A 25,678-nucleotide genomic window follows, 5' to 3' on the forward strand; every position below is an offset into this window, starting at 1 on the left:
AACTAACTCGTTTGTTCCACTTGCAGTTGAAGCTAAATCATGTATATCACAAGTATTTGATTGCTAAACCATTTTTTTCGCATTGATTTGAAGCTAAGCCTACTACTTCGCATTGATTTGAAGTTAAATCATGTGTTTCCCTTTGATTTGAAGCTAACTCGTTTGTTTCGCATACTGTTGAAGATAAATCATATATATAACAAGTATTTGAAGCTAAACCATTTGTTTCGCATTGATTAGAAGCTAAGCCTACTACTTCGCATTGATTTGAAGCTGAATCATGTGTTGCCCTTTGATTTGAAGCTAACTCGTTTGTTTGGCATGCAGTTGAAGCTAATCATGTATATCACAAGTATTTGAAACTAAACCATTGGGTTCGCATGGATTTGAAGCTGAGCCTTCTACTTCGCATTTATTTGAAGCAAAATCATGTGTTCCGCTTGGTTTTGAAGCTAAGCCTACTACTTCGCATTGATTTGAAGCTGAATCATGTACTTCGCATGCATTTGAATTTAACTCGTTTGTTTCGCCTGCATTTGAAGCTATTTCATTTAAACCGCAAGTATTTGAAGCTAAGTCATTTGTTTCGCATTGATTTGAAGCTAAGCCAACTACTTCGCATTGATTTGAAGTGAAATCATGTGTTTGCCTTTGATTTGAAGCTAATTCGTTTGTTTCGACCGTATTTGAAGCTATATCACTTATATCGCAAGTATTTGAAGCTAAATCATTTTTTTCGAATGGATTTGAAGCTTAGCCTTCTACTTCGTATTGAGTTGAAGGTAAATCTTTTGTTTCGCTTGGATTTGAAGCTTACTCGTTTGTTTCGCATGCAGTTGAACCTAAATCATGTATATCACAAGTATTTGAAGCCGAACCATTTGTTTGGCATGAATATTAAGGTAAACCGTGTTTCTCGAATGAATTTGAAGTTAAATCATGTGTTTCGCATGGATTTGAAGCTAACTCGTTTCTTTCGCCTGCATTTGAAACTGAATCATGTGCATCACAAGTATTTGAAGCTAAACCATTTGTTTCGCATGAATAATAATCTAAACCATGTGTCTCGCATGAATATTAAGCTAAACCACGTGTTTCGCATGAATTTGAAGCTAAATCATGTGTTTTGCCTGAATTTGAAGCTAACTCGATTGTTTCGCATGCATTTGTATCTATATCACATATATCGCAATTATCTGAAAATAAATCATTTGTATCTCATGTATTTTAAGATAAGCCTTCTACTGCGCATGGATTTGTAGTTAAATCATGCGTTTCGCATGGATTTGAAGTTAACTCGTTTGTTTCGCCTACATTTGATTCTATTTCATTTAAACCACAAGTATTTCAAGCTAAACCATTTGTATCGCTTGGATTTGAAGCTAAGCCTTCTACGACACATTTATTTGGAGCTAAACCATATGTTTCGCATGGATTTGAAGCTAACGCGTTTGTTTCGCCTGCATTTGAGGCTTTATCACTTATATTCGGAAGTATATGTAGCTAAACCATATGTTTATCATGGATTTGAAGCTTAGCTTTCTACTTCGTATTTATTTGAAGCTAAGCCAACTACTTCGCATTGATTTGAAGATGAATCATGTGTTTCGCATGGAGTTGAAGCTAACTCGTTTGTTTCGCCTGCATTTAATGCTATTTCATTTAAACCGTAAGTATTTGAATCTAAACCTTTTCTTTCGCATGGATTTGAATATAAGCCTTCTACTTCGCACTTATTTGAAGCTAAATCATTTGTTGGTATGGATTTGAAGCTAACTCGTTTGTTTCGAATGCAGTTGAAGCTAAATCATGTCTATCACAAGTATTTGAAGCTAAACCATTTGGTTCGCATGGATTGGAAGATAAGCCTACTACTTCGCATTGATTTGAAGCTGAATCATGTGTTTCGCATGAATTTGCAGCTAACTCGTTTGTTTCGCCTGCATTTAAAGCTACTTCATTTAAACCGCAAGTATTTGAAGCTAAACCATGTGTTTGGCATGAATTTGAATCTAAATCATGTGTTTCGCATGAATTTGAAACTAACTCGTTTGATTCGCATGCAGTTGAATCTACATCATGTATATCACAAGTATTTGAAGCTAAACCGTATGTTTCGCATTGATTTGAAGCTAAGCCTACTACTTCGCATTGATTTGAAGCTGAATCATGTGTTTCGCATGAATTTTCAGCTAACTCGTTTGTTTCGCCTGCATTTAAAGCTACTTCATTTAAACCGCAAGTATTTGAAGCTAAACCATTTGTTTCACATGGATTTGAATATAAGCCTTCTACTTCGCATTGATTTGAAACTAAATCAAGTGTATCGCTTGGATTTGAAGCTAAACCTTCTATTCCGCATTGATTTGAAGCTAAATCATGCGTTTCGCTTGGATTTGAAGTTAAACCATTTGTTTCGTATTGATTTGAAGCTAAGCCTACTACTTCGCATTGATTTGAAGCTGAATCATGTTTTTCGCTTGGATTTGAAACCAACTCGTTTGTTTCGCATGTAGTTGAAACTAAATCATGTATGTCACAAGTATTTGAAGCTAAACCATGTGTTTGGCATGAATTTGAATCTAAATCATGTGTTTCGCATGAATTTGAAACTAACTCGTTTGATTCGCATGCAGTTGAATCTACATCATGTATATCACAAGTATTTGAAGCTAAACCGTATGTTTCGCATTGATTTGAAGCTAAGCCTACTACTTCGCATTGATTTGAAGCTGAATCATGTGTTTCGCATGAATTTTCAGCTAACTCGTTTGTTTCGCCTGCATTTAAAGCTACTTCATTTAAACCGCAAGTATTTGAAGCTAAACCATTTGTTTCACATGGATTTGAATATAAGCCCTCTACTTCGCATTGATTTGAAGTTTATTCATGTGTTTTGCATGCATTTGATGCTATATCATTTATACCACATGTATTTGAAGCTAAATCATTTGTTTCGCTCGGATTTGAAACTAACTCGTTTCATTCGCATGCAGTTGAATCTAAATAATGTATATTACAAGTATTTGAAGCTAAACCATTTGTTTCGCATGGATTTGTATATGAGCCTTCTACATCGCATTTATTTGAAACTAAATCATGTGTTTCGCATGGATTTGAAGCTAACTCGTTTGATTCGCATGCAGTTGAAGCTAAATCATGTATATCACAAGAATTTGAAGCTAAACCATTTGATTCGCATGGATGTGAAGCTAACCTTTTACGTCGCATTTATTTGAAGCTAAATCATGTGTTTCGCATGCATTTGAAACTACACCTTCTATTCCCCATCGATTTGAAGCTAAATCATATATTTCGCATGGATTTGAAGCTAAGCCATCTACTTCTCATTGATTTGAATTTAAATCATATATTTCCCTGGTATTTGCATCTAACTTGTTTGATTCGCATGTAGTTGAAGCTAAATCATGTTTATCACATGTATGTGATGGGAAATCATTTGGTTCGCATCGATTTGAAGCTAAGCCTTCTACTCCGTTTTGATTTGAAATTAAATCACGTGTTTCCCTTGGATTTGAAGCTAACTCGTTTGATTCTCATGCAGTTGAATCTAAATCATGTTTATAACAAGTATTTGAAGCTAAAGCATTTGATTCGCATGGATATGAAACTAAGCCTTCTACTTCGCATAGATTTGGAGCTAAATCATGTGCTTTGCTTGGATTTGAAGCTAAGCCTTCTAATTCATATTGATTTGAAGCTGGATCATGTGATTCGCATGAATTTGAAGCTCAATCATGTGTTTCGCATGGATTTACAGCTAACTCGTTTGTTTCGCCCGCATTTAAAGCTATTTCATTTAAACCGCAAGTATTTGAAGCTAAACCATTTGTTTCGCATGGATTTGAATATAAGCCTTCTACGTCGCCCTTATTTGAAGCTAAATCATTTGTTTTGCTTGGATTTGAAGCTAACTCGTTTGTTTCGAATGCAGTTGACGCTAAATCAGGTTTATCACAAGTATTTGAAGCTAAACCATTTGTTTCGCATTGATTTGAAGCTAAGCCTACTACTTCGCATTGATTTGAAGTTAAATCATGTGTTTCCCTTTGATTTGAAGCAAACTCGTTTGTTTCGCATGCAGTTGAAGCTAGATCATGTTTATCACAAGTATTTGAAGCTAAACCATTTGTTTCACATTGATTTGAAGCTAAGCCTACTACTTCGCATTGATTTGAAACTAAATCAAGTGTATCGCTTGGGTTTGAAGCTAACTTGTTTGTTTCGCATGCAGTTGAAGCTAGATCATGTTTATCACAATTATTTGAAGCTAAACCATTTGTTTCGCATTGATTTGAAGCTAAGCCTTCTACTTCGCATTGATTTGAAACTAAATCAAGTGTATCGCTTGGATTTGAAGCCAACTCGTTTGTTTCGCATGCAGTTGAAGCTAAATCATGTATATCACAAGTATTCGAAGCTAAATCATTTGTTTCGCATGGATTTGAAGCTATGCCTTCTACTTCGCATTGATTTGAAGTTAAATCATGTGTTTCGCATGGATCTGAAGCTAACTCGTATTTTCGCATGCAGTTGAAGCTAAATCATGTGTATCACAAGGATCTGAATCTAAGCCATCTGTTTCGCTGGAATATGAAACTAAACCATGTGTTTCGCACGAATTTGAAGCTAAATCATGTGTCTCGCATGGATTTGAAACTAACTCGTTTGTTTCACATGGATTTGAAGCTAAGCCTTCTACTTCGCGTTGATTTGAAGCTGAATCATTTGTTTCGCTTGGATTTGAAGCTAACTTGTTTTTTTTCGCCTGCAGTTGAAACTATATCACTTATATTCGCAAGTATGTGAAACTAAATCATTCGTTTCGCATGGATTTGAAGCTAAGCCTTCTGCTTCGCATTGATTTGAAGCTAATTCATGTGATTTGCATGGATTTGAAGCTAAACCATGTGTTTCGCTTGGACTTGAAGCTGACTCGTTTGATTCGCTTGCAATTGAATCTAAATCATGTTTATCACAGGTTTTTGACGTTAAACCATTTGTTTCGCATAGATTTGAAGCTAAATCATTTGATTCTTATGGATTTGAAGCTAAACCATGTGTTTCGCTTGGACTTGAAGCTAACTCGTTTGTTTCGAATGCAGTTGAAGTTGAATCGTGTATAACACAAGTATTTGAAGCGGGACCATATGTTTCGCATGAATATTAAGCTATCCCATGTGTTTCGATGAATTTGAAGCTAACTCGTTTGTTTCGCATGGATTTGAAGTTAAGCCTTCTACTTCACATTGATTTGAAGCTAAATCATTTGATTCTTATGGATTTGAAGCTAAACCATGTGTTTCGCTTGGATTTGAAGCTAACTCGTTTGTTTCGGATGCAGTTGAAGCTAGATCATGTTTATCACAATTATTTGAAGCTAAACCATTTGTTTTGCCTTGATTTGAAGCTAAGCCTACTACTTCGCATTGATTTGAAGCTGAATCATGTGTTTCCCGTGGATTTGAAGCTAACTCGTTTGATTCGCATGGAGTTGAAGCTAAATAATGTTTATCACAAGTATCTGAATTTAACCCATCTGTTTCGCAAGAATATGAAGCTGAACCATGTGTTTCGCTTGAATTCGAAGCTAAATCATGTGTTTCGCATGGATTTGAAGCTTACTCGTTTGTCTCGCACGCAGTTGAAGCTAAATCATTTTATCACAAGTATTTGATGCTAAACAATTGGTTTCGCTCGGATTTGAAGATAAGGCTTCTACTTCGCATTGATTTTAAGCTAAATCACGTGTTTCGCTTGGATTTGAAGCCAACTCATTTGTTTCGCCTGCACTTGAATCTATATCACTTATATCGCAAGTATTTGAAGCTAAATCACTTGTTTCGCATGGATTTGAAGCTAAGCCTTCTACTTCGCATTGATTTGAAGCTAATCATGAGTTTCGCATGGACTTGAAGCTAACTCGTTTGTTTCGACTACATTTGAAGTTATATCACATATATCGTAAGTATTTGAACCTAAATCACTTGTGTCGCATGGATTTGATGCTAAGCCTTCTACTTCGTATTGATTTGAAGCTAAATCATGTGTTTCGCTTGGATTTGAAGCTAAGTCGTTTGTTTCGCATGCAGTTGAAGCTAAATCATGTATATCAAAAGTATTTGAAGCTAAACCATTTGTTTCGCATTAATTTGAATCTAAGCCTACTACTTCGCATTGATTTGAAGTTAAATCATGTGTTTCCCTTTGATTTGAAGCTAACTCGTTTGTTTCGCATGTAGTTGAAGCTAAATCATGTATATCACAAGTATTTGAAGCTAAACCATGTGTTTGGCACGAATTTGAAGCTAAATCATGTGTTTCGCATGAATTTGAAGCTAACTCGTTTATTTGGCATGCAGTTGAAGCTATTCATGTATATCACAAGTATTCGAATCTAAACCATTTGATTCGCATGGATTTGAAGCTGAGCCTTCTACTTCGCATTTATTTGAAGCTAAATCATGTGTTCCGCATGCATTTGAATCTGACTCGTTTGTTTCGCCTGCATTTGAAGCTATTTCATTTAAACCGCAAGTATTTTAAGCTAAACCATTTGTTTCGCATTGATTTGAAGCTAAGCCTACTACTTCGCATTGATTTGAAGCTAAATCATGTGTTTCGCTTGGATTTGAAGCTAACTCGTTTGTTTCGCATGCAGTTGAAGCTAGATCATGTTTATCACAATTATTTGAAGCTAAACCATTTGTTTCGCATTGATTTGAAGCTAAGCCTTCTACTTCGCATTGATTTGAAACTAAATCAAGTGTATCGCTTGGATTTGAAGCCAACTCGTTTGTTTCGCATGCAGTTGAAGCTAAATCATGTATATCACAAGTATTCGAAGCTAACTCGTTTGTTTTGAATGCAGTTGAAGTTAAATCATGTATAACACAAGTATTTGAAGCGGGACCATTTGTTTCGCATGAATATTAAGGTTAACCATATGTTTCGCATGAATATTAAGCTATCCCATGTGTTTCGATGAATTTGTAGCTAACTCGTTTGTTTCGCATGGATTTGAAGTTAAGCCTTCTACTTAGCATTGATTTGAAGCTGCATAATTTACGTCGCAAGTATTTGAAGCTAAATCATTTGTTTCACATGGATTTGAAGCTAATCCTTCTACTTCGCATTGATTTGAAGTTAAATCATGTGTTTTGCATGTATTTGATGCTATATCATTTATACCACATGTGTTTGAAGCTAAATCATTAGTGTCGCATGGATTTGAAGCTATGCCTTCAACTTCACATTGATTTGAAGCTAAATCATGTATTTCGCATGGATTTGAAACTAACTCGTTTGTTTCGCCTGCATCTGAATCTATCTAACTTATATCGCAAGTATTCGAAGCTAAATCATTTGTGTCGCATGGATTTGAAGCTATGCCTTCTACTTCGCATTGATTTGAAGCTAAGTCATGTGTTTCGCATGGATTTGAAGCTAACTCCTTTGTGTCGCATGCAGTTGATGCTAAATCATGTTTATCATAAGTATCTGAATCTAAACCATCTGTTTCGCAAGAATATGAAGCTAAACTACGTGATTCGTATGAATTTGAAGCTAAACCATGTGTTTGGCATTGATTTGAAGCTAAGCCTACTACTTCGCATTGATTTGAAGCTGAATCATGTGTTTCCCGTGGATTTGAAGCTAACTCGTTTGATTCGCATGGAGTTGAAGCTAAATCATGTTTATCACAAGTATCTGAATTTAACCCATCTGTTTCGCAAGAATATGAAGCTGAACCATGTGTTTCGCTTGAATTCGAAGCTAAATCATGTGTTTCGCATGGATTTGAAGCTTACTCGTTTGTCTCGCACGCAGTTGAAGCTAAATCATTTTATCACAAGTATTTGATGCTAAACAATTGGTTTCGCTCGGATTTGAAGATAAGCCTTCTACTTCGCGTTGATTTGAAGCTGAATCATTTGTTTCGCTTGGATTTGAAGCTAACTTGTTTTTTTTCGCCTGCAGTTGAAACTATATCACTTATATTCGCAAGTATGTGAAACTAAATCATTCGTTTCGCATGGATTTGGAGCTAAGCCTTCTGCTTCGCATTGATTTGAAGCTAATTCATGTGATTTGCATGGATTTGAAGCTAAACCATGTGTTTCGCTTGGACTTGAAGCTGACTCGTTTGATTCGCATGCAGTTGAATATAAATCATGTTTATCACAGGTTTTTGACGTTAAACCATTTGTTTCGCATTGATTTGAAGCCAAGCCTACTACTTCGCATAGACTTGAAGATAAATCATTTGTTTCGCATAGATTTGAAGCTAAATCATTTGATTCTTATGGATTTGAAGCTAAACCATGTGTTTCGCTTGGACTTGAAGCTAACTCGTTTGTTTCGAATGCAGTTGAAGTTAAATCATGTATAACACAAGTATTTGAAGCGGGACCATTTGTTTCGCATGAATATTAAGGTTAACCATATGTTTCGCATGAATATTAAGCTATCCCTTGTGTTTCGATGAATTTGAAGCTAACTCGTTTGTTTCGCATGGATTTGAAGTTAAGCCTTCTACTTAGCATTGATTTGAAGCTGCATAATTTACGTCGCAAGTATTTGAAGCTAAATCATTTGTTTCACATGGATTTGAAGCTAATCCTTCTACTTCGCATTGATTTGAAGTTAAATCATGTGTTTTGCATGTATTTGATGCTATATCATTTATACCACATGTATTTGAAGCTAAATCATTTGTTTCGCTCGGATTTGAAGCGAACTCGTTTATTTTCAATGCATTTGAAGCTATATCACTTATATCGCAAGTATTTAAAGCTAAATCATTAGTGCCGCATGGATTTGAAGCTATGCCTTCAACTTCACATTGATTTGAAGCTAAATCATGTATTTCGCATGGATTTGAAACTAACTCGTTTGTTTCGCCTGCATCTGAATCTATCTAACTTATATCGCAAGTATTCGAAGCTAAATCATTTGTGTCGCATGGATTTGAAGCTATGCCTTCTACTTCGCATTGATTTGAAGCTAAGTCATGTGTTTCGCATGGATTTGAAGCTAACTCCTTTGTGTCGCATGCAGTTGATGCTAAATCATGTTTATCATAAGTATCTGAATCTAAACCATCTGTTTTGCAAGAATATGAAGCTAAACTACGTGATTCGTATGAATTTGAAGCTAAACCATGTGTTTGGCATTGATTTGAAGCTAAGCCTACTACTTCGCATTGATTTGAAGCTGAATCATGTGTTTCCCGTGGATTTGAAGCTAACTCGTTTGATTCGCATGGAGTTGAAGCTAAATCATGTTTATCACAAGTATCTGAATTTAACCCATCTGTTTCGCAAGAATATGAAGCTGAACCATGTGTTTCGCTTGAATTCGAAGCTAAATCATGTGTTTCGCATGGATTTGAAGCTTACTCGTTTGTCACGCACGCAGTTGAAGCTAAATCATATTATCACAAGTATTTGATGCTAAACAATTGGTTTCGCTCGGATTTGAAGATAAGCCTTCTACTTTGCATTGATTTGAAGCTAAATCATGTGTTACGCCTGGATTTGAAGCAAACTCGTTTGTTTCGCATGCAGTTGAAGCTAAATCATGTATATCACAAGTATTTGAAGATAAACCATTGGTTTCGCACGTATTTGAAGATAAGGCTTCTACTTCGCATTGATTTTAAGCTAAATCACGTGTTTCGCTTGGATTTGAAGCCAACTCATTTGTTTCGCCTGCACTTGAATCTATATCACTTATATCGCAAGTATTTGAAGCTAAATCACTTGTTTCGCATGGATTTGAAGCTAAGCCTTCTACTTCGCATTGATTTGAAGCTAATCATGAGTTTCGCATGGACTTGAAGCTAACTCGTTTGTTCCGACTACATTTGAAGTTATATCACATATATCGTAAGTATTTGAACCTAAATCACTTGTGTCGCATGGATTTGATGCTAAGCCTTCTACTTCGTATTGATTTGAAGCTAAATCATGTGTTTCGCTTGGATTTGAAGCTAAGTCGTTTGTTTCGCATGCAGTTGAAGCTAAATCATGTATATCACAATTATTTGAAGTTAAACCATTTGTTTCGCATGGATTTGAAGATAAGACTACTGCTTCGCATTGATTTGAAGCTAAATCACGTCTTTCGCTTGAATTTGAAGCTAACTCGTTTGCTTGTCATGCAGTTGATGCTAAATTATGTATATCACAAGTATTTGAAGCTAATCCATTTGAGTCACATGGATTTGAAGCTAAGCCTTCTACTTCGCATTGATTTGAAGCTAAATCATTTGTATCGCAAGCACTTGAAGGTAAATCATTTGTTTCGCATGGATTTGAAGATAAGCCTCCTACTTCGCATTGATTTCAGTCTAAATCATTTGATTCGCATGGCTTTGAAGTTAAACCATCTACTCCGTATTGATTTGAAGCTAAATCGTTTGTTTCGCATGGATTTGAAGCCAAAGCTTCTATCTCGCATTGATTTGAAGCTAAGTCATTTGTTTCGCAAGCACTTGAAGGTAAATCATTTGTTTCGCATGCATTCGAAGATAAGCCTTCTACTTCGCATTGATTTGAAGCTAAATCATGTGTTTCCCTTGGATTTGAAGCTAACTCGTTTGTTTCGCATACTGTTGAAACTAAATCGTATATATCACAACTATTTGAAGCTGATCCATTTGTTTCGCATGGATTTGAAAATAAGCCTTTTACTTCGCACTTATTTGGAGCTAAATCATATGTTTCGCATGCATTTGTATCTAACTCGTTTGTTTCGCCTGCATTTGAAGATATATCACTTATATTCGCTAAATCATACGTCTCACATGGTTTTGAAGCTAAGCTTTCTCCTTCGCATTGATTTGGAGCTAAATCATGTGTTCCCATTGGATTTGAAACTAATTCGTTTGTTTCGCCTGCGTTTGAAGCTAAATCATGTATATCTCAAGCATTTGAAGCTATACCATTTGTTTCGCATGCATTCGAAGATAAGCCTTCTACTACGCAGTGATTTGAAGCTATATCATGTGTTCCGCAAGGATTTGAAGCCAACTCGTTTGTTTCGCATGCAGTTGAATCTGAATCATTTATATCGCAAGTATATGAAGCTAAATCATTTGCTTCGCAAGGATTTTAAACTAAACCTTCTACTCCGCATTGATTTGAAACTAAATTCTGTGTATCGCATTGATTTGATGCTAACTCGTTTGATTCGCATGCAGCTGAAGCTAATTTATGTTTATCACAAGTATCTGAATCTAGACCATCTGTTTCGCAAAAATGTGAAGCTAAACCAGGTGTTTCGCATGAATTTGAAGCTAAATCATGTGTTTCGCTTGGATTTGAAGCTAAGGAGTTTGTTTCGCATGCAGTTGAATCTAAATCATGTATAAAACAAGTATGTGAAGCTAATCCATTTGTTTCTCATGGATTTGAAACTAAGCCATCTACTTCCCTTTGTTTTGAAGCTGAATCGTGAGTTTCGCATGGATTTGAAGCTAAGTCTACTACTTCGCATCGATTTGAAACTAAATCATGTGTTTCACATGGATTTGAAGCTTATGCGTTTGTTTCGCATGCAGTTGAAGCTAAATCATGCATATCACAAGTATTTGAAGCTATACCACTTATTTCGCACGGATTTGAAGATAAGCCTTCTACTTCGCATTGATTTGAAGCTAAATCGTGTGTTTCGCATTGATTTGTAGCTAACTCGTTTATTTCGCATGAAGTTGAATCTAAATCATATATATTACATGTATTTGAAGCTAAACCATTTGTTTCGCATGTATTTGAAGATAAGCCTTCTACATCGCATTGATCTGAAGCTAAACCATGTGAATCCCTTTGATTTGAATCTAACTCGTTTGCTTCGCATGCAGTTGAAGATATAACACATTTATTCGCAAGTATTTGAAGCTAAATCATACGTCTCACATGGTTTTGAAGCTAAGCTTTCTACTTCGCATTGATTTGAAGCTAAATCATGTGTTTCGATTGGATTTGAAGCTGACTCGTTTGTTTCGCCTGCATTTGAAGCTAAATCATCTATATCACAAGCATTTGAAGCTGTACCATTTGTTTCGCATGCATTCGAATATAAGCCTTCTACTTCGCATTGATTTGAAGCTAAATCATTTGTATCGCAAGCACTTGAAGGTAAATCATTTGTTTCGCATGGATTTGAAGATAAGCCTCCTACTTCGCATTGATTTCAGTCTAAATCATTTGATTCGCATGGCTTTGAAGTTAAACCATCTACTCCGTATTGATTTGAAGCTAAATCGTTTGTTTCGCATGGATTTGAAGCCAAAGCTTCTATCTCGCATTGATTTGAAGCTAAGTCATTTGTTTCGCAAGCACTTGAAGGTAAATCATTTGTTTCGCATGCATTCGAAGATAAGCCTTCTACTTCGCATTGATTTGAAGCTAAATCATGTGTTTCCCTTGGATTTGAAGCTAACTCGTTTGTTTCGCATACTGTTGAAACTAAATCGTATATATCACAACTATTTGAAGCTGATCCATTTGTTTCGCATGGATTTGAAAATAAGCCTTTTACTTCGCACTTATTTGGAGCTAAATCATATGTTTCGCATGCATTTGTATCTAACTCGTTTGTTTCGCCTGCATTTGAAGATATATCACTTATATTCGCTAAATCATACGTCTCACATGGTTTTGAAGCTTAGCTTTCTTCTTCGCATTGATTTGGAGCTAAATCATGTGTTCCGATTGGATTTGAAACTAATTCGTTTGTTTCGCCTGCGTTTGAAGCTAAATCATGTATATCTCAAGCATTTGAAGCTATACCATTTGTTTCGCATCCATTCGAAGATAAGCCTTCTACTACGCAGTGATTTGAAGCTAAATCATGTGTTCCGCAAGGATTTGAAGCCAACTCGTTTGTTTCGCATGCAGTTGAATCTGAATCATTTATATCGCAAGTATATGAAGCTAAATCATTTGCTTCGCAAGGATTTGAAACTAAACCTTCTACTCCGCATTGATTTGAAACTAAATTGTGTGTATCGCATTGATTTGATGCTAACTCGTTTGATTCGCATGCAGCTGAAGCTAATTTATGTTTATCACAAGTATCTGAATCTAGACCATCTGTTTCGCAAAAATGTGAAGCTAAACCAGGTGTTTCGCGTGAATTTGAAGCTAAATCATGTATTTCGCTTGGATTTGAAGCTAAGGAGTTTGTTTCGCATGCAGTTGAATCTAAATCATGTATAAAACAAGTATGTGAAGCTAATCCATTTGTTTCTCATGGATTTGAAACTAAGCCTTCTACTTCGCTTCGTTTTGAAGCTGAATCGTGAGTTTCGCATGGATTTGAAGCTAAGCCTACTACTTCGCATCGATTTGAAACTAAATCATGTGTTTCACATGGATTTGAAGCTTATGCGTTTGTTTCGCATGCAGTTGAAGCTAAATCATGCATATCACAAGTATTTGAAGCTATACCATTTATTCCGCACGGATTTGAAGATAAGCCTTCTACATCGCATTGATCTCAAGCTAAATCATTTGTATCGCAAGCACTTGAAGGTAAATCATTTGTTTCGCATGGTTTTGACGATAAGCCTCCTACTTCGCATTGATTTGAATCTAAATCATTTGTTTCTCATTGATTTGAAGCTAAGACTACTTCTTCGCATTGATTTGAAGTTAAATCATGTGTTTCCCTTCGATTTGAAGCTAACTCGTTTGATTCGCATGCAGTTGAATCTAAATCATTTATATCGTAAATATTTGGAGGTAAATATTTTGTTTCGCATGTATTTGAAGTTAAGCCTTCTACTTCGCATTGTTTTGAAACTAAATCATTTGTTTCGCTTGGTTTTGAAGCTAACTCGTTTGTTTCGCATACAGTTGAAACTAAATCGTATATATCACAACTATTTGATGCTGATCCATTTGTTTCGCATGGATTTGAAACTAAGCCTTTTACTTCGCACTTATTTGGAGCTATATCATTTGTTTCGCATGGATTTGATGCTGAACCTTCTACATCCCATTGATTTGATGCTAAATCATGTGTTTCGCATGGATTTGAAGCTAACTCATTTGTTTCGCCTGCATTTGAATCTATATCATTTATATCGCAAGAATTTGAAACTGAATCATTTGTTTCGCCTGCATTTGAATCTATATCATTTATATCGCTAGAATTTGAAACTGAATCATTTGTTTCGCACGAATTTGAAGCTATACCTTCTACATCGCATTGATTTGAAGCTGAATGATGTGTTTCGCTTGAATGTTAAGCTAACTCGTTTGATTCGCATGCAGTTGAAGCTAAATCATGTATATGAGAAGTATTTGAAGCTAACTCATATGTTTCGCCTGCACTTAAATCTATATCACTTATATCGCAAGTACGTGAAGCTAAATCATTTGTTTTTCATGGATTTGAAACTAAGCCTTCTACTTTGCATTGATCTGAAGTTAAATCATGTGTTTCCCTGGGATTTGAAGCTGACTCGTTTGATTCGCATGCAGTTGAATCTAATTCATGTTTATCAGAAGTATCTGAAGCTAAACCATTTGTTTTTCACGTTGATTTGAAGCTAAGCCTACTATTTCGCATTGATTTGAAGCTAAATCAAGTTTTTCGCATGGATTTGAAACTAAATCGATTGTATCGGATGCAGTTGAAGCTAAATCATGTTTATCGCATGGATCTGAATCTAAACCATATATTTTGCAAGTATATGAAGCTAAAACATATGTTTCGCATGAATTTGAAGCAAAATCTTGTGTATCGCATGGATTTGAAGCTAACTCGTTTGTTTCGCCTGCATTTTAAGCTGAATCAAGTTTATCACAAGTATCTGAATCTAAACCATCTGTTTCGCAAGAATGTGAAGTTAAAACATGTGTTTCGCATGAATTGGAAGCTAAATAATGTGTTTCGCATGGATTTGAAGCTAACTCGTTTGTTTCGCATGCAGTTGAATCTAAATTATTTATATCGCAAGTATTTGAAGCTAAATCATTTGTTTCGCGTGGATTTGAAGGTAAACTTTCTACTTCGCTTTGATTCGGAGCTAAACTATGTGTTTCACATGGATTTGAAGCTAAAACATCTACTCCGCATTGATTTAAAGCTAAATCATGTGTTTCGCATGGATTAGAAGCTACCTCGCTTGTTTCGCTTCCAGTTGAAGCTAAATCATTTATATCGTAAGTAGTTGAAGCTAAATCAGTTGTTGCGCATGGATTTGAAGCTATCTCGTTTGTTTGGCATGCAGTTGAAGCTAAATCATGTATATCGCATAATATACAATATATGTATGCGCTGCTGGACGCACGAGAGACGGGAACTCCGCTAGAAGCTGCTGGTACGGCGAGTCCCCGACGATCGCCTTGATGGTCGGTGCTGTTGAGGCGGCGATCCTCCCGCTGGATGTCAACGTGGTCGTCCGGTCGAGGAGTCGTCTTCCCGCGAGGTCCACTAGTAACCCATAGTGCGCCAGGAAGTCGGCTCCGATGATGGGTTTGGAGACGTCCGCTATCACGAATCTCCACGTGAACGACCGTCGCAATCCCATGTCCAGGTCTGCTGGTTTCAGCCCGTACGTGCCGATGACGGACCCGTTTGCCGCGAACAGTTCGTGTTTCGCTTTTTTCAACGGGCCTTTGATGTACGCACGCTGGTACACGCACAGGTCTGAACCGGTGTCTATAAGGTACTCTTCGTTCTTGCTGCGTTCAAGAATGAAGAGGCGGCGGGTCCGCGGTCCATCACAATTTGCCGCATTTACCGTGATGCCCGATCGTTTCCCGCGTCGAATGTGCACGGCTGTCGGCACTTCGTGGATCTCGTTCCGAAGGTCTGGTGGTACCAGCAATGGTCCACGTTTCGCGGGGGTGCGCTCCGGCGTCGGCCTCTAGATCCCGAACGGCCGCGGTGTCTCCTCGAACGGTGCCTCGATGTTGATCGGTTATCACGGGTCCGCGGACGTGTGAGCTCGCTGACGACGAGCTTGAATTCCTCCAGCAGGCCTCTCATTGCCTCTGTCGTCTCGGTCTGCGGGGCGGCTACGCTGGCCACGTGGGCTTGGGTTGTGCCCTCGTGTATCTGGTCCGCGATTTGCGCCAGCTTGTTTAGCGGGATGTCTGGCTGCGCGCTTACGATCGCCCGGATCATGCTGGGTAGCCTGCCAGTCCATAATGTACCCAGAAATTTGTCCGGTACTGCCTGACCCGCCAAGTTCTGCATGTGCCGCAGAAATTGAGATGGCGTTCTGTCTCCCATCTCTTCTTTTTCCAGCAGCTGCTGGATTCGTCTCCCTTCGGACGCGGACAGGCGCCGGATTAGTTCGCCTTTTAGTGTCTCATACTTCTCGGTGGCCGGCGGTGACGTGATTATGTCCTGGACCTCCAGGGCATATTTCGGTTCCAGTTGAGACATCACGTAGTTGTACTTCGTCGTGTCCGCGGTGACGCCATTCAAAGCGAACTGGCCTTCTATCTGGTGGAACCAGATCGCCGGTTGTTCGGGCCAGAACGGTGGCACTCGTATGCCGACCCGGCACACCTCAGGTAACGCGGCGTTTCCCTGGCTCATACCTGCGTCCATTTCTGCCCTTATTTTACGGCGTGTCACTTGTGATTAACTCACCCGTCGTTTTTTTTTAGTCGCGCACTGCACAGTTATCGCACGTCGAGTCACCAATTTAGTTATGGGGTGTGTTCTGGTAAATAACTGGTGCGTGCGGTGTAACTATTAAACTTTATTTATTAAGTTGCGTAGAAACACTTTCGGGTAACGTGACGTCGTAGCAAGAGAGGTATGAGAAGTAAGACAGATAGGTATCAGAGGTATGAGGAGTATCGAAGGTATGCGAGGTATCAGGGCGAGCGTCTCACTGTTGCTCTTTTTATATTATCCTGTTTGTCCCCGGCAAGGGCTCTGGACACCCCCTGATTGGTTGACCTGCGAATGGGTTTTCCCAATCAGCGTTGTCCATCTCCTTCTCACCGCGTTGTCCCTTACGCCCTGAGCGCGTCCCGTTTTGGGACCGCGTGGTGATCGGAGTGGGTGCGTTTTTTATAATGTAACGGCCTGGGTTTTCCTCAGGGCCGTTGCGCTCGGACGTCCGGCGTTCGGGTCCGTTTTGCGTGCCCTTCGGAATTTCCCGTTATTTATGACGGTCTCGTAGACTATCGAGAATCAGGTAAAAAAGAAACTCTACTGGCTTATTGCCATCCGCACAGAAAACAGCTTACTCAAAGATAGCCTTTTCGAAGGAGAGTCATAAATATGTTAGTCGTTTGCGCGAGAAATAAATCTTCTCTTATGCGCGCCGACTGGCCGCTACAAATCATATATTTCCCTGGGATTTGCATCTAACTTGTTTGATTCGCATGCAGTTGAAGCTAAATCATGTTTATCACATGTATTTGATGGGAAATCATTTGGTTCGCATCGATTTGAAGCTAAGCCTTCTACTTCGTATTGATTTGAAATTAAATCACGTGTTTCCCTTGGATTTGAAGCTAACTCGTTTGTTTCGCATTCAGTTGAAGCTAAATCATTTATATCGCAAGTATTTGAAGCTAAACCATTTGTTTCGCATGGATTTGAAGCTAACTCCTTTGTTTCGCATGCAGTTAAATCTAAATCATTTATATCGAAAGTGTTTGAAGCATAATCGTTTGTTTCACATGGATTTGAAGCTAAGCCGTCTACTTTACATTGATTTGAAGCTAAATCATATGTTTTTCATAAATGTGAAGGTAGCTCGTTTGTTTTACATGCATTTTAAGCTATATCTATTATATCGCAAGTACTTGAAGATAAATCATATGTTTCGCATGGATTTGAAGCTAACTCGTTTGTTTTGCATGCATTTGAATCCTATATCATTTACGTCGCAAGTATTTGTAGCTAAAACATTTGTTTCATATGGATTATAAGGTAATCCTCGTACTCTGCATTGATTTCAAGCTAAATCGTGTGTTTCGCATGGATTTGAAGCTAACTCGTTTGTTTCGCAATTCAGTTGAAGCTAAATTATTTATATCGCAAGTATTTGAAGCTAAATCATTTGTTTCGCATGGATTTGAAGGTAACTTGTTTGTTTCGCATGCATACGAAGCAATATCACTTATATTCGCAAGAATTTGAAGCTAAATCAATCGTTTCGCACGGATTTGAAGTTTAGCCTTCTACTTCGCATTGATTTGAAGCTAAATCATGTGTTTCGCATGGATTTGAAGCTAATTCGTTTGTTTCACATCCAGTTGAAGTTAAATCATTTTTATCACAAAGATCTGAATCTAAACCATCTGTTTCGCAAAAATATGAAGCTAAACCATGTGTTTCGCATGAATTTGTAGCTAAATCATGGGATTCGCATGGATTTGAAGCTCACTCGCTTGTTCCGAATGCAGTAGAAGCTAACTCATTTATATCGCATGTATTAGAAGCTAAATCATTTGTTTCGCATACATTTAAAGCTAATCCTTCTACTTAGCATTGATTTGAATCTGCATCTTTTATCTTCCAAGTATTTGAAGCTAAATCATTTGTTTCGCATGGATTTGAAACTAAAGCTTCTACCCCGCATTGATTTGAAGCTAAATCATGTGTTTCGCTTGGATTTGAAGCTAACTCGTTTGTTTTGCCTGCAGTTGAAGCTAAATAATGTATATCACAAGTATTTGAAGCTAATCCATTTCATTCGAAAGGATTCGAAGATAAGACTTCTACTTTGCATTGATTTAAAGTTAAATCATTTGTTTCGCATGGATTTGAAGGTCACTTGTTTGTTTCGCATGCAGTTGAAGCTAAATCATGTATATCACAATTATTTGAAGCTGAACCATTTGTTTCGCATGAATATTAAGCTAAACAATGTGTTTCGCACGAATTTGAAGCTAAATCATGTGTTTCGCATGGATTTGAAGCTACCTCGTTTGTTTCGACTGCATATGAAGCAATATCACTTATATTCGCAAGAATTTGCAGCTAAATCATTCATTTCGCATGGATTAGAAGTTAAGCCTTCTACTTCGCATGCATTTGAAGAGCAAATCATGTGTTTGGCTTGGATTTGAAGCTAACTCGTTTGATTCGCATGGAGTTGAAGCTAAATCATGTTTATCACAAGTATCTGAATTTAACCCATATGTTTCGCAAGAATATGAAGCTGAACCATGTGTTTCGCTTGAATTCGAAGCTAAATCATGTGTTTCGCTTGGATGTCAAGCTAATTCGTTTGATTCGCATGGAGTTGAAGCTAAATCATGTTTATCACAAGTATCTGAATCTAACCCATTTGTTTCGAAAGAATATGAAGCCAAACCATGTGTTTCGCATGAATTTGAAGCTAAATCATGTGTTTCGCTTGGATTTGAAGCTAACTCGTTTGTTTCGCATGCTGTTAAATCTGAGTCATGTATATCACAAGTATTTGAAGGTAAACCATTTGTTTCGCATGGATTTCAAGCAAATCCTTCTACTTCGCATTCATTTGAATCTAAATACAGTGATTCGCATGGGTTTGAAGCTTACTCGTTTGTTTCGCAGGCAGTTGAAGCTAAAACATGTTTATCGCAAGTATTTGAATCTAAACCATTCGCATCGCCTGGATTTGATGATAAGCCTCCTACTTCGCATTGATTTGAAGCTAAATCATGTTTCGTATGGATTTGAAGCTAAGTCGTTTGTTTCACATGCAGTTGTAACTAAATCATGTATATCACAAATAGTTCAAGCTAAACCATTTGTTTCGCATAGATTTGATGCTAACTCGTTTGTTTTGCCTGCAGTTGAAGCTAAATCATGTGATTCGCATGGATTTGAAGCTAACTCGATTGTTTCGCATGCATTTGAAGCTATATCACTTATATCGCAATTATCTGAGAATAAATCATTTGTATCTCATGTATTTGAAGATAAGCCTTCTACTGCGCATTGATGCGATGCTAAATCATGTGTTTCGCGTGGACTTGTAGCTACCTCTTTTGTTTCGCATGCAGTTGACCCTAAGTCATTTGTATCGCAAGTATTTGAAGCTAAATCATTTGTTTCGCTTGGATTTGAAGCTAAACCTTCTACTCCGCATTGATTTGAAGCTAAATCATGTGTTTCGCATGGATTTGAAGCTACCACACTTGTTTCGCTTCCAGTTGAATCTACATCAATTACATCGTAAGTATTTGAAGCTGACTCGTTTGTTTCGCATGGATTTGAAGCTAATCCTTCTACTCCGCATTGATTTGAAGCGAAATCATGTGTTTCGCGTGTATTTGAAGCTAACTCGTTTGTTTCGCATGCAGTTGAATCTAAATCATTTATATAGCAAGTATTTGAAGCTAAATAATGTGTTTCACCTCCATTTGTAGCTAAACCTTCTATTCCGGATTGGTTTGAAGCTAAATCATTTGTTTCACATGGATTTGAATGTAAACCTTTTACTCCGCATTGATTTCAAGCTAGATCATGTGTTTCGCATGGATTTGAAGCTAACTCGTTTTTATTTGCATGCAGGCGAAGCTAAATCATTTACATCGCAAGTATTTTAAGCTGAATCACATGTTTCTTATGGATTTGAAGTTAAACCTTCTACTTCGCATTGATTTGAAGTGAAATCATGTGTTTCCCTTGGATTTGAAGCTAAACCTTCTACTTCGCATTCATTTGAAGCTTAATCATATGTTTCGCGTGGATTTGAATCTAACTCTTTTGTTTCGCATCCAGTTTAAACTAAATCATTTATGTCGCAAGTATTTGATGCTAAATCATTTGTATCTTGTGGATTTGAAGCTAAACCTACTACTTCGCATTAATTTGAAGCTAAATCATGTGTTTCGCATGCATTTGAAGCAAAACCTTCTATTCTGTATTGATTTGAAGCTAAATCACGTGTTTCGCATGGATGTGAAGCTAACTCGTTTGTTGCGCATGGTGTTGAAGCTAAATCGTTTATATCGCAAGTATTTGAAGCTAAATCATTCGTTTCGCATGGATTTGAAGCTAAGCCTTCTACTTCGCATTTATTTGGAACTAAATCATGTGATTCGCATGGATTTGAAGCTAACTCGTTTGTTTCGCACGAATTTGAAGCTAAATCATGTGTTTCGCATGGATTTGAAGCTATCTCGTTTGTTTCGACTGCATATGATGCAATATCACTTATATTCGCAAGAATTTGAAGCTAAATCATTCGTTTCGCATGGATTTGAAGTTAAGCCTTCTACTTCACATTGATTTGAAACTAAACCATGTGTTTCGCATGAATTGTAAGCTAAATCATGTGTTTCTCATCGAATTCAAGGTAAGTAGTTTGTTCCGCATGTAGTTGAAGCTAGATCATGTTTAGCACAAGTATTTGTAGCTAAACCATATGATTCGCATGCATTTGAAGCTATTTCATTCAAACCGCAAGTATTTCAAGCTATACCATTTATTTCGCATTGAATTGAAGCCAAGCCTACTACTTCGCTTTGATTTCTGAATCTAACTCATGTGTTTCGCATGGATTTGAAGCTAAATCGTTTGTTTCGCATCCAGTTGAAGTTGAATCATGTTTATCACAAGGATCTGAATCTAAACCATCTGTTTCGCAAGAATATGAAGCAAAACCATGTGTTTCGCATGAATTTGTCGCTAAATCATGGGATTCGCATGGATTTGAAGCTAACTCGTTTGTTTCGCATGCAGTTGAAGCTAAATCATGTGTATCAGAAGTATTTGAAGCTAAACCATTTGATTCGCATGTATTTGAAGCTAAGCCTTCTACTTCGCTTTGATTTGAATCTAACTCATGTGTTTCGCATGGAGTTGAAGCTAACTCGTTTGTTTCGCATGCAGTTGAAGTTAAATCATGTATGTCACAAGTATTTGAAGCTAAATCATTCGTTTCGCATGGATTTGAAGCTAAGCCTTCTACTTCGCATTTATTTGGAACTAAATCATGTGATTCGCATGGATTTGAAGCTAACTCATTTGTTTCGCACGAATTTGAAGCTAAATCTTGTGTTTCGCATGGATGTGAAGCTACCTCGTTTGTTGCGAATGCATATGAAGCAATATCACTTATATTCGCAAGAATTTGAAGCTAAATCATTCGTTTCGCATGGATTTGAAGCTAAGCCTTCTACTTCGCATTTATTTGGAACTAAATCATGTGATTCGCATGAATTTGAAGCTAACTCGTTTGTTTCGCACGAATTTGAAGCTAAATCATGTGTTTCGCATGGATTTGAAGCTATCTCGTTTGTTTCGACTGCATATGATGCAATATCACTTATATTCGCAAGAATTTGAAGCTAAATCATTCGTTTCGCATGGATTTGAAGTTAAGCCTTCTACTTCACATTGATTTGAAACTAAACCATGTGTTTCGCATGAATTGTAAGCTAAATCATGTGTTTCTCATCGAATTCAAGGTAAGTAGTTTGTTCCGCATGTAGTTGAAGCTAGATCATGTTTAGCACAAGTATTTGTAGCTAAACCATATGATTCGCATGCATTTGAAGCTATTTCATTCAAACCGCAAGTATTTCAAGCTATACCATTTATTTCGCATTGAATTGAAGCCAAGCCTACTACTTCGCTTTGATTTCTGAATCTAACTCATGTGTTTCGCATGGATTTGAAGCTAAATCGTTTGTTTCGCATCCAGTTGAAGTTGAATCATGTTTATCACAAGGATCTGAATCTAAACCATCTGTTTCGCAAGAATATGAAGCAAAACCATGTGTTTCGCATGAATTTGTCGCTAAATCATGGGATTCGCATGGATTTGAAGCTAACTCGTTTGTTTCGCATGCAGTTGAAGCTAAATCATGTGTATCAGAAGTATTTGAAGCTAAACCATTTGATTCGCATGTATTTGAAGCTAAGCCTTCTACTTCGCTTTGATTTGAATCTAACTCATGTGTTTCGCATGGAGTTGAAGCTAACTCGTTTGTTTCGCATGCAGTTGAAGTTAAATCATGTATGTCACAAGTATTTGAAGCTAAATCATTCGTTTCGCATGGATTTGAAGCTAAGCCTTCTACTTCGCATTTATTTGGAACTAAATCATGTGATTCGCATGGATTTGAAGCTAACTCATTTGTTTCGCACGAATTTGAAGCTAAATCTTGTGTTTCGCATGGATGTGAAGCTACCTCGTTTGTTGCGAATGCATATGAAGCAATATCACTTATATTCGCAAGAATTTGAAGCTAAATCATTCGTTTCGCATGGATTTGAAGCTAAGCCTTCTACTTCGCATTTATTTGGAACTAAATCATGTGATTCGCATGAATTTGAAGCTAACTCGTTTGTTTCGCACGAATTTGAAGCTAAATCATGTGTTTCGCATGGATTTGAAGCTATCTCGTTTGTTTCGACTGCATATGATGCAATATCACTTATATTCGCAAGAATTTGAAGCTAAATCATTCGTTTCGCATGGATTTGAAGTTAAGCCTTCTACTTCACATTGATTTGAAACTAAACCATGTGTTTCGCATGAATTGTAAGCTAAATCATGTGTTTCTCATCGAATTCAAGGTAAGTAGTTTGTTCCGCATGTAGTTGAAGCTAGATCATGTTTAGCACAAGTATTTGTAGCTAAACCATATGATTCGCATGCATTTGAAGCTATTTCATTCAAACCGCAAGTATTTCAAGCTATACCATTTATTTCGCATTGAATTGAAGCCAAGCCTACTACTTCGCTTTGATTTCTGAATCTAACTCATGTGTTTCGCATGGATTTGAAGCTAAATCGTTTGTTTCGCATCCAGTTGAAGTTGAATCATGTTTATCACAAGGATCTGAATCTAAACCATCTGTTTCGCAAGAATATGAAGCAAAACCATGTGATTCGCATGAATTTGTCGCTAAATCATGGGATTCGCATGGATTTGAAGCTAACTCGTTTGTTTCGCATGCAGTTGAAGCTAAATCATGTGTATCAGAAGTATTTGAAGCTAAACCATTTGATTCGCATGTATTTGAAGCTAAGCCTTCTACTTCGCTTTGATTTGAATCTAACTCATGTGTTTCGCATGGAGTTGAAGCTAACTCGTTTGTTTCGCATGCAGTTGAAGTTAAATCATGTATGTCACAAGTATTTGAAGCTAAATCATTCGTTTCGCATGGATTTGAAGCTAAGCCTTCTACTTCGCATTTATTTGGAACTAAATCATGTGATTCGCATGGATTTGAAGCTAACTCATTTGTTTCGCACGAATTTGAAGCTAAATATTGTGTTTCGCATGGATGTGAAGCTACCTCGTTTGTTGCGAATGCATATGAAGCAATATCACTTATATTCGCAAGAATTTGAAGCTAATTCATTCGTTTCGCCTGGATTTGAAGTTAAGCCTTCTACTTCGCATTGATTTGAAGCTACATCATGTGTTTCGCATGGATTTGAAGCTAACTCGTTTGTTTCGCCTGCATTTGAAGCTATATCACTTATATTCGCAAGTGCTTGAAGCTCAATCATTCGTTTCGTATCGATTTGAAGCCAACTCGTTTGTTTCGCCTGCACTTGAAGCTATATCACATATATTCGCAAGTATTTGAAACTAAGTCATTCGTTTCGCATGGATTCGAAGATAAACCTTCTACTTCGCATTGATTTGAAGCCAAATCATGTGTTTTGTATGCATTTGAAGGTTAATCATGTATTTCGCGTGGATTTGAATCTATCTCGTTTGTTTCGCAACCAGTTGAAGCTAAATCCTTTATGTCGCAAGTATTTGATGTTAAATCATTCGTTTCTTATGGATTTGGAGCTAAACCTTCTATTCCGCATTGATTTGAAGCTAAATCATGTGTTTCGCGTGGAATTGAAGATAACTCGTTGTTTCGCAAGCATATGAAGCTAAACCAGGTTTTGCGGATGAATTTGAAGGTAAATCATGTGTTTCGCTTGGATTTGAATCTAACTCGTTTTTTTCGCATGCAGTTGTAGCTAGATAATGTTTATCACAAGTATTTGAAGCAAAACCATATGTGTCGCATTGTTTTGAAGCTAAGCCTACTACATCGCATTGATTTGAAGCTGAATCATGTACTTCGCATGCATTTGAATCTAACTCGTTTGTTTCGCCTGCATTTGAAGCTATTTCATTTAAACCACAAGTATTTGAAGCTGAACCATTTGTTTCACATTGATTTGAAGCTAAGCCTACTACTTCGCATTGATTTGAAGTGAAATCATGTGTTTCCCTTGGATTTGAAACTAACTCGTTTGTTTCGCATGCAGTTGAAGCTAAATCATGTTTATCACAAGTATCTGAATCTAAACCATTTGTTTCGCATTGATTTGAAGCTAAGCCTTCTACTTGTCATAAAGATGAAGCTAAATCATGTGCTTCGCATGGATTTGAAGCTAACTCGTTTGTTTCGCATGGATTTGAAGTTAAGCCTTCCACTTCGCATTGATTTGAAGCTAAATCATGTGTTTCGCTTGGATTTGAAACTAACTAGTTGTTTCGAATGCAGTTGAAGTTAAATCATGTATAACACAAGTATTTGAAGCGGAACCATTTGTTTCGCATGAATATTAAGGTTAACCATGTGTGTCGCATGAATATTAAGCTATCCCATGTGTTTCGATGAATTTGAAGCTAACTCGTTTGTTTCTCATGCATTTGAGGCTAAGCCTTCAACTGCGCAGTGATTTGAAGCTAAATCATGTGAT

The 25,678-nt window shown here is 37.3% G+C and overlaps 1 protein-coding gene across 1 annotated transcript; it reads right to left on the bottom strand.

Moving 5' to 3' along the window:
• Positions 1 to 12,653: 12,653 nt before the first annotated feature.
• Positions 12,654 to 16,599, bottom strand: LOC143260030 (uncharacterized). The gene is made up of 3 exons (XM_076524563.1): positions 15,782 to 16,599; positions 15,329 to 15,722; positions 12,654 to 12,662 (listed from the first exon to the last, which is right to left on the bottom strand). Exons 1-3 carry the CDS (start codon positions 16,597 to 16,599, stop codon positions 12,654 to 12,656), a joined length of 1,221 nt encoding a protein of 406 aa, XP_076380678.1.
• Positions 16,600 to 25,678: the final 9,079 nt, after the last annotated feature.

The sequence above is a fragment of the Megalopta genalis genome, chromosome 9 (assembly GCF_051020955.1).
Source record: "Megalopta genalis isolate 19385.01 chromosome 9, iyMegGena1_principal, whole genome shotgun sequence".
Taxonomy (NCBI): domain Eukaryota; kingdom Metazoa; phylum Arthropoda; class Insecta; order Hymenoptera; family Halictidae; genus Megalopta; species Megalopta genalis.

What these genes read in the sequence shown, in the direction of transcription:
- LOC143260030 (XM_076524563.1), bottom strand. Translation starts at nt 16,599, where the DNA reads ATGGACGCAGGTATGAGCCAGGGAAACGCCGCGTTACCTGAGGTGTGC. An exon ending in GGAAACGATCGGGCATCACG is followed by an intron (nt 15,723 to 15,781) that starts GTAAATGCGGCA and finishes TCTTGAACGCAG; the next exon opens with CAAGAACGAAGAGTACCTTA.